Here is a 16,095-nt window from a genome sequence, read left to right on the forward strand (position 1 = left end):
AAGATACTATTTATTTTATGGAAACAAGTTTCTGCAGTACAAAAGTTAATAGTCTCTGGCCAAGATTATGATTGAGCAGGGTAAGAACAAGTAATTTAAAATCTTTTTCCCATCAGAAAAAAGGGTAGTGCTTACATTTTAATCACCTTTAATACAGAGAAGTCTAGCGCAAAGTTCTGCAATGTTTATTTTCAAATTTATACTTGATCAGTCATCTTATTGGTAATCAATGAACAACAAACTTTCCATTCAATTTTAGGTAATAGTGAGGACCGTGCACGGTCCTGATACTCTGGGCAGGGTCTTCAGTTTTTTCTGACGTGGGGGGGGGGGGGGGGGAGGAGAAGAGTGACTTTAGCAACTCTCTGTATTGGAATATTTACATAGATAATTTTTGAACAAAGTCATTAAAGCCTCTATTCTATACCTGGCAAAATGTAGTTACATGTCATAGAAAATGTTCTGTATCATGGGATAACAGTGTCCAAATGGTATGATAATGTACAAGACAGCATATCAAACAAGGCCTTATTGTTAGGGTTATCATCATGCCTAGACTCCCTAGTTATGGACCAGGATTCCTTTCTGCTAGGTTGCTGTGCAGACAGAAGAAAATACTGAGGACTGAAACACAGTTCACTGTTTGATCAGTATTTGTGTATCAGTTAAGCTTCATAAGATGCTCTGGTATTTTTTCTTTACTCCTAAAATGGAGGAAGAAAGTATACTGTGCAATTTAACTTTGTGTAAGAATTAACTCCTTTTTAAATTTGTAGTTGGTATAGAAGGGATACACTTGGTGGGTCAAATGGATTGGAAAAGGATTTGAAGGAAAGCATCTCTTCAAGGAGCTGAGTTGGGGAGTTCTGGGCCTCCTACATCTGGAACAGCAGGGAGCCGACCCCACTCCTTGCACTGTACAGTTTGTTGCTGGGAACTCTCAGGTATTTTAAGTGAATAAAGTTGAAGCCTAATGAAACCACATTCATTGCTTCCTGTCTTTCTTCTGGCATGAACAGACAAATGATTTGCTGTTTGTAGGTTTCCGTTTTCCTCCCATGAGCACTGGAGTAGAATTATAGCTCTGAAGAAAGTCTTGCTAAAATTGATTGAAAACTTGTGTATCTGCTCTGAAAAGTCATTGTATTAATGGCATTTTTGGTTCCATCCTTGCTGTTGCCAGTGATGATTTCTTTATCACATATGTTCAGTTTACCAGTAAAAAGATATTTCTAATTGCTATGTCTTCAAACCCATCTTAGATTCTGAGTCAAACTGAGTTCTTCCATCTCTCCATATCATTAGTAATAAAGGTGGTTACATATTGGCAGTCCACTGTCTTTAGCTAATGCCTCTATTGGGACACTGGGGCAACCCTATTTTCTTTCTTATAAACACAGCAGATTTCCTAGTGTGACTCAATAACTCCTTTTTGGCCTGTATGGGGGAGACTTTCAAAGGCACAGATGGGAAAGAGTTAAGCATCCATCTCCTACTGAAAGTCAGTGAGAACTGGGAACCCTATTTTCTTGAAAGAGTTTGCACAAGTGCAATTGACTGGAAAGTAATAAAAATGGTTTTGATGCACAAGATGCAATAGAATCCTGTTTGCTCTTAGTTTTGTTAACTGCAGTGTAAACAGGAGTGTAAAACACTAATAAGTTATTCTTGTTGGTATGAAAATGAGTACATGCAAAGAACAGATCTCTTGCTGCACATGTTCTCTGGCTAAATAGGACTTTGTATAAAGAGGACTTCTCTCCCTCTTGACTGCGTAAAGTCAGTCTGTTACCATTCACAAACACTAAATTTGTGTTTAAAATGGTAACAAACAGGAGACACTAGAAATCACAATGAGAGTGACTTTTGGTGGGATTATATAAGTCCACATAGCTGTAACTTTGTTCACAGTATAAATTTCCTCATGTGAAATTACTAAGTTTGAGGTCAGCAATGGGTTTGACCAAAATGTTGGTTTCAAGTGCTTTGTTGTCTTGTTGTGACTCTGAAACGGTGGTCCATAGAGCTGTTTCTTTCACAATAAGAAAGCAAGTCTGCCTTCAAGTTGCATTGCTTTTTCCTAGTCATATCCCAAGCCAATACCCTTAGGATTTCCAGAGGATTTTTTGACCAGTTAAATGAAAATCCATCAGATACCTCTGTTTACCCTGCGCAACTGCTCTGTTTTGTGCAAGTTCTTCTGGTATAAATTAAAATGTGACCAATTTTACCAAAACTGGATCAACAGCAAGCAAAGGAAAATCCTACCGAGTGACCTAGACAGATTAGCAATTAAAGCTGCAGGAAATGGGGGGAGGTTTGGTAAACATAACTCTGTGTCAGGGGAGAAGAAATAGAGAGAGAAAAAGCACAAAGCAACATAAGCAATTGTGTTAAAGCAAGTATACTTCAGTCTTTTCTTGTACTAATATTATTTCTGTGTAATCAAGCACTGCAATGGAAGTAGGGAAGAAGCATTCAGGATTGTGGGATGGTCTAAAATGAATCTTAAACCACTCACAGTATATGAAAGTTTGAGAACCACTGTGCAGTCTGAGGTCACTGACTGATGCCTGCAAGGGACCAAGTTCATTTACTTCACAGGAGTTCAAGTAGAGAGAGTTTGGCTCACAGTATCATCTGTAATACTTAGGTACAAAGGGTTAAGTTAAAGATGTGGCATCTGGCTTATACTTTGTAGTTCCTTGCTTTTTTTTGCTTAATGATACAGCCTTAATCAGTTTTGGATGTTAATATCTCTGGAACTTTCACGAGACATCTGTTTGGCAGCGATACTTTTTAATTTGCTGCATATTCATTGTTCTACCATAATAGTCATTGCTGTGCATGTAGGGTGGGATTTTCAAAAGTGCTTAGCTGTGGCCCTAATGCTGCTCCCGTTGAAGTCAGTGGATGTTTTACCATTGGCTACAGTGGGAATAGCTAGATAAGTGCTAAGCACTTTAAAGAAAAATCTGACGTTTTATGCAGAGTAAACTGTGTGTAATGAATGAGAAACCTGTTCTGATTTTTCTGATATTATCCTTATTGATTATTATCAATATTATCCTTTTTGATACCACTGCTACTATGAATGAATAAATTACCATAATGAGAAACTACTCCACAGTCTGACAAAACAAATTAATTATGTCAGAGGTTTGTATTACAGGGCACACACAAACTGGGGGAAACAGACTGGGAAAAGACCTTTGGGGCCTCATCAGAATGAAAGACATTTTGGAGGGTGACTATTAAAGTATAGATACTCATTTAGCATTTAAAATTGCTGTCAAAGTACAGAAATTGTTAAATTAATGAAACCGAATTAATAATAGTTACTAATAGAGCGGAAACTTTAGGAGGGATTTTGCTTAATTGTAAAGAATTCAAATGAAATCAGAAGGTGGTAACTTCTAACAGAGATTGAACAAAAGGAGTGTAAGCAGTGCTTACTCAGCAAATGTTTGTACTGATATATCTGTATATAACTGCAATCTATAAAAGCATGGAGCCAAATCAAGTTTTTAATACCAAATGTACACTTAATATTCAACGCTATTGGTAAACTCATTGTGTTTTTCAGACAGTGGACATTCATAAAGAGAAAGTTGCTAGAAGAGAAATTGGCATTTTGACTACGAACAAAAACACCTCAAGAACCCACAAAATCATTGCACCAGCCAACCTGGAGCGACCAGTTCGCTACATTAGAAAACCTATTGATTACACAATTCTAGATGATATTGGACATGGAGTGAAGGTAGGTGATGTTATAAAACACTCTTAAATTATTGTATGTTTTCAAAACGTAAGGACCTGGAATAGTGACTTATTCCTGTCTTCCACATTGCAGCATGGGTTTTCTCAATTGTCTAATCCAGATGGATTTAAGAGGAATCCCCAGGTCCTGTTTAACTTTGCAGACCATTTTACCTGTGATTCTGGGTATGTGTATGACCATGGAACTCCTCTGGGGCACGGCTAAACCTGCTTACTTGGATAGAGGCTAATGCCTTTTCCCTTGTTTGAATCTGTTGTCAGGAGGTACCTGAGTAATGAAAGGCTATTAACCCTCTGTCCGGTTATTGCCACAAAATGCATATGTTGACTCAGATGTAATACCAGTAGTGCTACCATGTGGCTCATTAGCAGGATGTATTTGTGTAAAAGGCAGCATTGAATGTGCTTTAGTTTTAGTGGTTGTTGAAGAGAATTGCAACGTGGCTGATGTCCAATAATGGGTTTTCTGAACCTAAAGACTGCCACCAAAACCTGGGCCAGCCAGTTATGCCTTTTCAGGAATTTTTTTAAACACAGATTTGGGATGAATAGTACAATTTTTAGGGCCTGAGTTTGCATGTAGTTACTAGAATTGCACAAGCTAATTAGGCACTAACTGCAAATTTGACTAGACCCATAACTGCTTGCTTTTTTGCAAGTTGGTTGGTATACACAGTAATGCCATATGCAAATTAGACATACATATTTAAAAATCACATCTAATGTAAATAAAATCTTAGCAGATGTGACCTTATTTTTATGCTATTAAGAAACCATTTGAATATAAAAGGATTGTCAACATTACTTTCTGAAAGAAGAAATGTAAATAACATGAAGCAGTATCATTTACAAAACACATACATTAACAAATCCACAAAACTTTCAAAGTAGTGGTGCAATAACATGCTTTAAATCAATTGATTGCAAAATTTCTTGTGCTTGACATGAATTTCATTATTTCACACTGTCTGAATTACATTTTATAAAGTTACATGATTAATGCAAGTAGACAAATCATCTTTGAATTTAAAATTGAAATTCAAAGCATTCTTTTTTAAAGATCTTTTCAATAAAGCAATATTTTATTCAAGAGCTTTTGAACATTGTTTTTATAACAAATACATATCTTATTTTTCATTGGAAATGTTTGCTACTCAATTTGTGTACATAATCTGGTAAAAAAAGAAGTGATGTTTTTCAGCACATTTTTGCAGAAATATTTCATATCTGGAAAGCTCTTTAAGAAATCAGCTGCCTCGTATTAAAATCTGCTGTCTGTTTCTATAAAAGAATTAGTGCATATCAGCAGAATTCCTTATGGTGAATCAATGAATATATTAACATGTAGCGCATAAAAGTGAATTATCATAGCTATCGTTTATGATAACTTTGAGTTAGTGATATTCTTTCAGGACAGATTAAGGAAAAATTATTTCTCTGCTACAGCACAATTTAATTTAGACTCAGTTGTACACCCATTGTAATCAGAAATCCTGTTAACTTCAGTGCAACAAGATCAAGCCCAAAGTGATATGATAAACTATGTTCTTGCAAAAGACTCTGACATCAAACCTGCTCAAATGAATGGATCAGTGGATCACATGTTAAGACCCTGTGACCAGGTCCTGTGACAGTTGTTTAAAAGCAAAGTTTGCTCCAAAGAACCTCTAAATTGTGCTGCATTTTTATTTAGGAAATGAAAGTCTGTAAACATTGTATAGTTTGTCAAATGATCATCAGTGTGCACTGCTACTTGAAATAATAATTTTTCTTTTGTCTGTAAGGTCCACAGATCTGTTAGATAATGGACTCTCATCCTTTATGCAACTCTATAGACAGAACTAGTCACCTCACACGGAAGAGTTCACTTTTTTTTTTGATTTGTTTGTTCTGCCTCCAGAACAGTCTGATCAAGTGCTTTACAGTTTCAACTTCAAAATGTCTAGTGGCTGCACAATCCAGCATACAGACAGAATGAGGATATCTTTATACTGGGATTTTAAGTAATTTCTCATAGATACATCTTTAGTTCATCTTCCTAAGATTTATTGAGCACTGCCATGGGACCTAAAGGTGATCCTTAACATGGTGACTCTTAATCTTATAGAGCCCAACAGGAAGGTATCCATATATTTCTGCTCCATCAAAGTGGCCATCCTGGTAGCCATTACCCCCCCCGAAGGTGGTAGAGCTTAGGGCCTTATCTATTGAGGGATAATACATGTTCCACAATGATATGGACATAGCCTTTATCCCGAAAATTAACTCAGTTTTTGACAAACAGTGGCGAGTATGATTTTTTTGGGCTCTGTGGAAAAATTATCTCCCAGGAAACAAGTTGTGGCATATATTGGATGTTGGTAGAGCCTTTGAGATCTACCTCTGTCACACACAGTGCTCCAATGATTCTCTACCATCTGATATCTAAAGAAAAGATAGATTATCCAAAGCTACTGTTTCAGAATGGTTGAGATGGTGCATCCATGAAGCCTAAAAGTCAGTGTCTCTTTCCAGCAACTGAGGTCAAAATCCACTCACTGAGAGTGGCAGCAGCCGACCCGGCTAAGTAACTCTACATGTGCTATGAGATCTGCAGGATAGCCACTGGGTTATCCATTCATCCCTTTTCAAAAATTTATAAGCTGGACATTCAGGCATCAGTGGATGGTACCTTCAGTTAAAGAATGTTTCATGCTGTAGTAGAGAAGGAATTTAAAATCCTATATGTAGTTAGTTCTATTTGAACCCTCCCTGAAGCCACACTATGAAAATCCCATTGGTTAATGAATCAGTGGACCTTGTAGATGAAAGAGAAGAGGGAAATTTTTATTCTGATTTGCTAAAAATTTTCTTCTTCAGAGTTAAAAGATCCTCAGATCTGACCCTCCCTTCTTTAGAGTATTTCTCTCCCCAATAGGATAAAAAATCCTGTTCAGTTCATTTCAGTTAACTCACAGTTATGCTCTGCAGTAAGAACTCACAGTATATTACTGTAGTGCATATAATCTCATTAAGTTTCAGACCACAGGGGATATTACCCTTTGCCATGGAAACTGTCTCAACTGGTGAGCTCTTCAGAGTAGCTTGCCATGCTCTCCTGTGGCAGTGACTGACAAGTCTGGCTCTGGTTATGTAGCTTCATGAAGCTGAGAGCCTATTGGTTATTAGATCTGTGGACCTTGTAATTTAGAGGAAATTTTCAGTAAATCAGAAAAATGTATTATACCCATATAATATAGTGGGGTTTATTTGGGAACTAAACAACGGATGACCCAAAATATGGTATGTCTAGATGATTAACAGTTGGGATTCTGAGCTGCTCAGTGTTCCCAGTATTACATAGGGTATAAGAAAATGCAGCATTCTTAAAAATTACTTAGAACTAAAAAAACCAAATAGATAGTCAAACCAATGGACTGGTATTTCCGAACACATTTTGGGCTTGTGAAACTATCCGGCATTGTGGCAGCAGGACATAAATACAACTTAACTTTAAAAGTTAGTGCCTAAACTCCCAATTTTACTTGGCCTTTGGAGTGCAAAAAAATTGAGATTCAGTGTTCTCCTTGCTAGGAAATCTTTCATCACTTCCGGTCGAGTGCTAGCTGACATGACAGGGTTGGCTGACAGGGCACTTTTAGATTAGGTTAATACTCCAGTATTAATGTACTGCTGCTTCAGCAAATTGGAATGATAGTAATACATGTAAAACAACGTTTACTCGCATCCAAATTCTCACAATCAATGAGGATGCTTTTTGCCATCTAGTATAAATTCACTTCTAAAGTTTATCCACTTAGAATCTAACCCTCACTGTGGGGAAAATGTTAACCCTTCGAATGTTAGCAGTGGGAGAACTTGCACTGTCTCATGAGTAGTCCTCCAAACATTTGGATGTTTAGTTACCTAGTTAAATTTAAGACATATCTGAAGGCTGTTTGATTAATCAGTGTGTCTATTAAAAGTTTCATCTTGAAAATCTTTTGTTCATGGCACATTCTGCTTTAACCACTCTTTCTATGATCTATTGATACATTATTTTGTTGATGCTGAATGCTTAACTTTTTCTTTCTTATTTCCTTTCTCTTCATATCCTGAAGTTCCAACTAACCTTTCAATGCTTTTTTCCCTTACCTCTTTTATTTGCTCCATGTATGCATTAAGTGGTTGCTTAGATTTAAGGTAAGAAACCCCAGGGCTGGATTTCCATTCTTATTCTTTAGAGACTATTACACATAGGGAGAGATTTGAAATTAGCATGTCACTAATAATAATTTTTTAAAAGAATAAGCCATTCCTTCTCCCTCTGTATGTACTCTGCCTTCAGTCTCAGTATAGATTGACATTTTGCAATATAAATGGATGGGTTTAATGTAGCTAATATTTGCAGTTAATTATAAAAGCTTACAGTGAAATGTTGACTCATTTTAGGATAGCTAGTTTTCACCTGACAAGGGAGAAATAGTATATTTACACTGAGTAGGAATAAATGGCATATAAATGAGTAGTTAGCCGAATTTAAACCTCCCCATGTGTAATACTCTTTTTATCCTATATACGGTGTGATTTATGATTCACTTTGTGACCAATATTTCAGTGTAAACTTACTCAGATAAAGGGACACCAAGGTTGTGTTGAAAAATCAAAAATTTTTTATATGAAGTTCTGCATTTTTTTTAAAGTTGCAGTATCACACATTAGTTACTTTGAATAAATGTCAGAGTTACTCTTTATATAAAATACTGTATGTATAGTGGCAAATATTACACATATTTTCTCAGACTTGGGAATATCACTATGCAAAATGTTAACCCTCTCTTAAAAATATCAGATTGCTTTTAGTATGCCACTAATCTAGCAGTATTATGTTTAACTCATCAATGTACTTAAGCCACAATCCTGCAAAGTATCACATGTGAGTACTCCCAGGTGAGCCTAAGGCCAGCTCCGCACTAGAAACTTACCTTGGTATAACTGTCACTCAGGGGTGTGAAAAATCCACACCGCCGAGTGATGCAGTTATGCCAACTTAACCTCCGGTGTAGACAGCACTATGTTAACATAGCTGCTGCCTCTCGCAGAGGTGGTTTAATTACACCAACAGGAGAAGCTCTCCCTTAGGCATAGTACAGTAGCTCTGTCAAAAGAAGAAATTAGATTGGTGGTTTGCATGATTTATTCTTGACAAATCTATGTAGGCTATTACTTATTACCTTATCTTCTAGATGCTCATAAATTGATTGCTTAATTTATTGTAGTATCTTTCCAGGTATCAAAATTAGACTGACAGTACAGCATTTGTAATGCAGTAGTTATGCATATTTAATACTGAATTTCACAGAGAGCAATTCTGTAAAAATCCTATTCTTGGTATGGTAACTTTGAATGATTTGGAAAAGCAGCTGGCATATTCTTAAAGTTTTCATTACTTTCTCCAAGCACAAGTTATGCAGAAGTAATGATCTAAAAGTATCGTATGTTCACTTCATTATAGAGTAGAGCTGGCAGGTTCTCTTCCCCTTTGCAGTGATGGTAAGAGCCTCTTTTCTGCCTTTCAGAGTAAGAAATTCTTCTATATATAGAACTTGAATGATGCTAGCATATTTTTCTTTATAATGTAGGTCAAATTGGAATTTTAAAGTTACTTGTCAAAGAACATCCTTGATCTCAAGCTTGATTAGGCCAGTCAGACAATGTGTGTCAGACAATCTTTTGTTGCCAGATTTGTGGGGTTTTCTTTATTATAATAATAATAATTAAAAAGGTGTGTTGTATGTTGCTCTTTGAGGTTTAAACAGTTCATTTGATCTGACTTGCACTTAAAAATTCTAGGTGCACAGACTGGCACATATGACTTGAAGCTGCAAGTGAAAAATGGCCTCCATAGTCATATAAATACAATTGAATTACAGTTGTCCCATTTTGGAGGAGATCACATATATAATACTTACCTTAGCATTTATTGTTTTTGTTTTTTCACATTTTAAGTGCAGGCTTTGCTACACAAGAAAGTTGCACAGGTTAACTAAATGGGTTGCTAAACTGATTTAGGTATAACAATGCAAACCTCTGTTTAGACATTTGTGTATGTTTGAGTGGCTTATTTTTGGTTTAATTTAAACAGAATTGTAATCTGCTTTAGCTAAAACAAGATAAGGCTGGCTAAACTGAACTAAGTGTTCACACAGCTTCTTGCACCAGTCTAACTGAATCAAATTAAAAATCACACATTGCAGCTGTAACTTTTTAGTATAGACAGTTCTCCCATCACTCCATGTTAGTTGGACGTGATACAGAGAGGTTTGCTCACCTGCCACTGACTCAACATACAAGCCTGGGCAAGTGAGTAAATCTAAGCCAGGGTTAGAACTCAGAAGTTTCTGGCTCACAGTCACAAGCTCAGTCAGCTGAGTATACATATAATAGGTAAGAACTGAGGTGGGTTGGGAAGGTAATTTTTCTCTCAGCCTGAGGTTGGTTTTGCTGGTATTAGGTGACAGATTGCTCCAACATCTTAGATATTTGAAATACCTGAAGATAATTCCTAGAGTATTGTTGAATGGGGCATTCATTTTATTCTCAGAAGGGCTGTAAGTATAAGTGGTATACATCAGGAATGGGCAAACTACGGCGTGGGGGCCGCATCAGGCCCTTCATACGTTTTAAACTGGTTCTTGAGCTCCCGCCAGGGAGTGGGGTCTGGGACTTGCCCTGCTCTGTCGCTCCAGCCGGGGAGCAGGGTTGGGGGCTTACCCTGCTCTGTGCATGCTGTGGCTCCGTGCAGCTCCCAGAAGCAGCAGCATGTCCCCCCTCCAGCTCCTACACATAGGGCAGGCAGGGGGCTCTGCATGCTGCCCCCTGCACCAAGTGCCACCCCCGCAGCTCCCATTGGCCGGGAACTGCTGCCAGTGGGAGCTGCAGGGTCGACACCTGTGGACAGGGAGCATGCAGAGCTGCCTGGCCACGTCGCCGCGTAGGAGCTGGAGGGGGGAGATGCCGGTGCTTCCGGAAGCTGCTTGAGTTAAGTGCCGCCAGGAGACTGCACCCCTGACTCCCTGCCATGCCCCAACCCCCTGCCCCAGCCTAGATCTACCCTCCTGCCCTCCGAACCCCTCAGTCCCAGCATGGAGTACCCTCCTGCACTCCCAACCCCTCATCCCCAGCCCCACCCCAGAGCCCACACCCTCAGCTGGAGCCTTCACCCTGCACCCCTGCCCCAGCCTTCACCCCAACCCCCTCCCACACCCTGAACTCCTCATTTCTGGCCCCACTCCACAGCCTGCACCCTCAGCCAAAGCCCGCACCCCAACCCTCAATTTCATGAGCATTCGTGACCCACCATTTCATTTCCATACCCAGATATGACCCTCGGGCCAAAAAGTTTGCCCACCCCTAATCTACATTATGGGAGAAGGATAGTTCGTGCTTGAATGTCCTAGAAAATCTGAAGTCTGATTGACCAATGAAGGAATTCCCATAAAAATGTGTGAAAACATCTCTTTAGGGATTTTTATTCTATATATTTTTCTATACTGCACTTACCATGTAGAATCTGAGTGCCTTCCAGGAATGCATTAAGCAGTGTGATTATGTATCTGTCACCTGTTTGTTCTCTCTTCCTCTCCCTAGAGGGTGAAGTATGTGCAGTGGGTTAAGTCTGACTTCTTCTCTGGAGAGTGCTTCCTCTTGAGACCTGATCCTGAAGAGTATTTTGTATTTAAAGAAATGTTCTCTATTGACATGTTCACTGCTATTTGCAGCTAAAGGGTCACAGTGTTTAAAGTAGATCCTGTTGTTAATTCTTCAGATCTATAGACAGTAGTTGCCAACATGCCATGTGAATATACAATACACCTGTGCAAATCTAGGAGCTCGTAGCATGTCTGGTGATTAGGTGTTAGTACGACTATAAAATACATATCTATGTATCTATAAAATATTTGTTCATGGGACTACTTTTTTTCCCATGAAATCATTCCTGAAGGTTGAATAGTTCAGTCAGAGCAATTGTGCAGTTCATTCAAGGCTGCTTTGTCATGTAAAAAAAAAAAAAAAATTAATTTTTTTTACTCTAATTGTTGTAGTTTCATATCAGCTATAAGTCAATTGCTTCATAATAGATTTACACTGCCATACAGTGGGAGACTGAAGGACTCAATCTATTTTACTTATCAAAGAGAAGATTGAGATGACTTGATGATGGTCTCTAAGACTACAGGGAGAAGATTTCTGATAGCACAGAGCTCTTTTAATCTAGCAAAGACCTAACCAGATCTAGTGGCAGGAAGCTGAGGTAAAGCAACTGGAAATAAGGAATAACTGAAAAAACAGATTAAGAGTGAGGGTAATTAACCATTAGAACAATTTACCAATGGATGTGATGGATTCTTTCACTTGAAAAGTCTTAAAATTGGATGATTTGTAAAAGATCCAGAGTTGTTGAGCTTATCTTTCCTGCTGAAAAAGCTGATGGCGTAAGAGGGTGGCATGGTTAAAAATTGAAAAAAGCTGGTTTTGGGGAGGATTGGGAGTTCAAAAATAATGGCTGGTAGGTTTGGCGATTGTTTCCAGGGTGACCTGCAAAGGAAAAAATGAGTGTTCACCTATTTTCTCTTTTTTGTGATTCATAAAGAAGGTGGCCTAAACTTATTAAAGGAGGAGTTTTCTGTCCCTCCTTTTTTATTTTGCATTAGAAAAACAGGGGAAAAGCCTTTGAAAACATACCTTTTGAGCTGCCTTTATACCTATAAAGAAACAAATATGTGCAAGTAATTTTATTTCCTTTGCAGTTCACTTTTAAATATTTGCAAAGCAGTTTTGTGTTCTTCAGCCACCTTGTCTTCCACCAGTTTGGGTGTCTCTATTGATAAGTGTTGCATAATCTCCAAACTTGTTCTGACTGTGAATTAAATCCATGCTGCCCTTGAATCAGAGTTATCTTGTCAGTATCTCCTATCATTTTTTCTTCATCACAAGTAGATCCAGGAATCAAACACCTTAGAAGTATTTATGGTTCTTGTAGTTCATGGGGCACTAGAAGACAATGCAGCATGCTACTTTTCAAAATCTTTTCAACTGCCTAATATAGAAAGAATTAAGTTGCTTCCTTTTTTGCAATGAGAGTGGGGAGTTACAGCCTAATAAATCACTGAACAGTCTGACAATACTTACATCCATTTATTCATTCTTGACATAGCTTGCGTGGGAAACCTAGACTCACCTTTATACTAGTTGAGTATCAGAGGAAATGAGAAATGTAAATGTTACTGTCATTTCCACCCCACAAGAATGCAGCTGAAGGGAGGAGTTAAATTTATGCTGATATTATTTATGCTGGTATTCTGAACATGAATTGAGGAAATAGCTTTGTGTGGATAGGTAATCATGTGGGTAGTTGTGTGGTAAAATTTCCTGTGAGCCTTTTTGGACAGATAGTATAGTTAATGAAATATGGCCATTATTCATCATTGGTGGCAGTATAGGAGGAAAGACACAATTGTGTGATTAAAAACAACATGGAGGTGCTCTTTATCATATGGAATTTATAACATAGCAATAGGGTGTCCATTGCTTGACTAGAATCACTCAGTTAGAGCCATCTATGTTCTGAATTGCTAACTTCTAGTTGCACACAATAAGGAATTGCTTGAAGGTAACCAAACACGAATAGGGTGACCGTAGCTTTTAAAGCAGCTAGAGGTTTCTTTTTTTGACCTTTGTCCAGAAGAAATAGCTTTGAAGAAAGTTCGCAATGTTCACGTTTTTTACCCCCCCCCCCCTAAAAATTAAAAAACCCAAAATTTTCCAGCAGGAATCTAAATTATTAAGAATAATGGGACAAACACGATTCTAAACCTTCAACTTTACTTGTGGGACTTCAGTTTTTTGTTTTTTGTTTTTTTTAAAAAGTACCAGCAAACTAAAAAAGAAAGTAACTTTAAGTACTGTTCATTGTCCTTTTGTAGGTCGTGTGTGTAATTCTGCCCCCACAAGATATATGGCTTCAGAAGTTCAGAAAATGCTGCAAAACTTGCCAAATTTCTCTTTATTTTGCCAGTTAAGAGCCAAAAGTTAAGTATCATAATTGGAAGTTGTTTCCTTTTTTACATATAAAAATGTGAGAAAGTTTAAGGAAATGTGGTTTGGTTTTGTTAATGTTGAAAATGAAACATCGTGGGGCTTTAAAAATTCCATAAAAGAGTAATACCAAGTGGATGGACTCAGAAAATATGTATTGCTAATATGGTATGTAGGAATGGCAGGAGCGTCCTCAGAGTTGGTATGAATGAAGTACTTCCAGCATAGTGTTGCTGAATTACCATTGAACCGTTTTAATGTCTCAGAACACTTACGTGGATTGTCCACTTACTAGTTTTTTCAGTTGAGGTCATTACTTTGAAAAGCTGTGCATGGTCTGGTAGTTAGTACAGAGGACTGGGAGTCAGAAGGCTTGGGTTCTACAGTGTTCCCAGTCTGTCAAGCCCAAGTTAGAAATTTGGACCTTAGTGACTTTCCAAAATTTGAGTGCCTAGTGTCAGGCATCTAAACCATATTTAGGTACCTATATAAGTCTCCTGATTTTTAGAGGTGCAGAGCACTGAACAGTATGTGATTTTTAAGTTGCTGCTTTTATTGGTCACAAGTTCCTTAAAGTGTCCTTTGTAAAGCTTAATTTTAAGAATTCTGTTGCGTTAGGTTCTGTATGAACACACACACAGTGCTGTATTAAAACACGTAGCCCAGGTGAGCTAACAGTCTAAACTGAGATAAATGAGCGTGACAGGAAGGGAGAGTTAGGAGGAAGGGCAAGTACAACTAAGATCTCTCTCTCTCTCTCTCATACTTATGTGGCCCCCATTACCACAGTGTGTGAGCATCTCACAATCTTTAATGAATTTTAGCTTGCAGGACTCTCTGAAGCAGGGAGTACTAGTATCCCTGTTTTATAAATGAGGAACTGAGGCACAGAGAGACTAAGCCTGTATACTGTACTGCAAGGTGGAGTATGAGGGTGTGAATTTCAGAGTGCACCAAAGTGTTGTGTTCTAACTGCTCCATGGTGATGTTGTTAGGGTGAATTAAAGTGTACCTAATTTGCATTAAAGTAGTACTGTTTGAAAGAGGAATACATTAACACGAGCTGGGTACCATTTAGTTTGCACCAGCAGCATCAACGTGGGGCAGTTAGAGTGCAACAATTTGGTCTGCTCTTCAGCTACTTGGCGCGTGAACACCTTTATCTTTTAGGAGGAACTTAATTAGGAAATAAAATCAGAACCTCTTAGCAAGTACAGTTAAATTAAGTATACTGGACAAACTTAAAAATCTGGCAGTGAATGCAAGAGTAATGTTCAGTTCTCTTGCTGCTTATTTTTAAAAAAATCTTTACGGTCACTCCTTTAAATTCCCCGAGTTGAGGATTAGTGTAGGAAGATATTTATGTATGACATGCATGTGCGTGCACACACATAGAAAGGGTATACAAAGGGTATACATATGCAGATATGTGAACATTTTCCCAGTAATGGGGGAATGAATATTTTCCCTCTATTTCTGGTACTAGAAATCTTTACATAGACGGTGAAGAGGGACTTGAAAATTGCATCTTTCTTGGGGTAGGGGGTTAGGGGTGAACTGACTTGCATCTCAGCTAAAGTTACTGATGCAATTTCCTACTTTATCCTAATGCTGTGTCTCTCTCCATTTCTCCTCATCCAAGATAATCGGAAAGCTTTCTCTGTATGTTGTGTGGTATTATTCTAGCAATGAAGGTCAATCAGTCAGTCAGTGTTAATCAGAACTGTTGAAATAGCTGTATATTTCTCATTGCTTTTTTTGATTATTTGGCCTTAAGTCAAAGTGGAGACTCTTCAAACAGAGCTGTGTAACAGACAATAGCTAAACTTTAATCAGTCAACTCTTTCAGATTTGTAAATCAGCTCTGTAAACCTTGATTACTTGCCCTCTTTCAGCATTACAATTTCAAAGTCATCACATGGGGGAGTCTAAATTTAATCTGCCGGTCATGCATTACCCCCTCTTTCATTTTAGTCTTTTTAAAGAATGTCTCCTTTCTTTTTCACTGTTTAAATTCCTTGTTAACAAAGAGATTCTTGTACTGTTTTTAAGTCACGTTTTTTAAAGCTGTTTCTTGTCCATCTTATGTAAAATATATTGGCAGTCTCTGGAGTTCTACATTGGTGAAGAAAACAGCAAGCATGACTTCCAATTTTCTGCTACACTGTTCACTTTACTTTATCCTTCAACTACTCCCATCCCACTACTCTGGGGTTGGGACTATAATCTCTGTTT

The 16,095-nt window shown here is 38.0% G+C and overlaps 1 protein-coding gene across 2 annotated transcripts in view; it reads left to right on the forward strand.

Moving 5' to 3' along the window:
- The window catches only part of ABI2 (abl interactor 2), a 101,305-nt gene that overhangs the window by 51,158 nt on the left and 34,052 nt on the right, over positions 1 to 16,095 (forward strand). For both annotated transcript variants that reach the window (XM_077829980.1, XM_077829981.1), the window contains exon 3: positions 3,587 to 3,763. In XM_077829980.1, the coding sequence (XP_077686106.1) occupies positions 3,587 to 3,763 (177 nt within the window). The remainder of the gene's footprint in view (positions 1 to 3,586; positions 3,764 to 16,095) is intronic.

This window comes from Eretmochelys imbricata, chromosome 11 (genome assembly GCF_965152235.1).
Source record: "Eretmochelys imbricata isolate rEreImb1 chromosome 11, rEreImb1.hap1, whole genome shotgun sequence".
NCBI classification, from domain to species: Eukaryota; Metazoa; Chordata; order Testudines; family Cheloniidae; genus Eretmochelys; species Eretmochelys imbricata.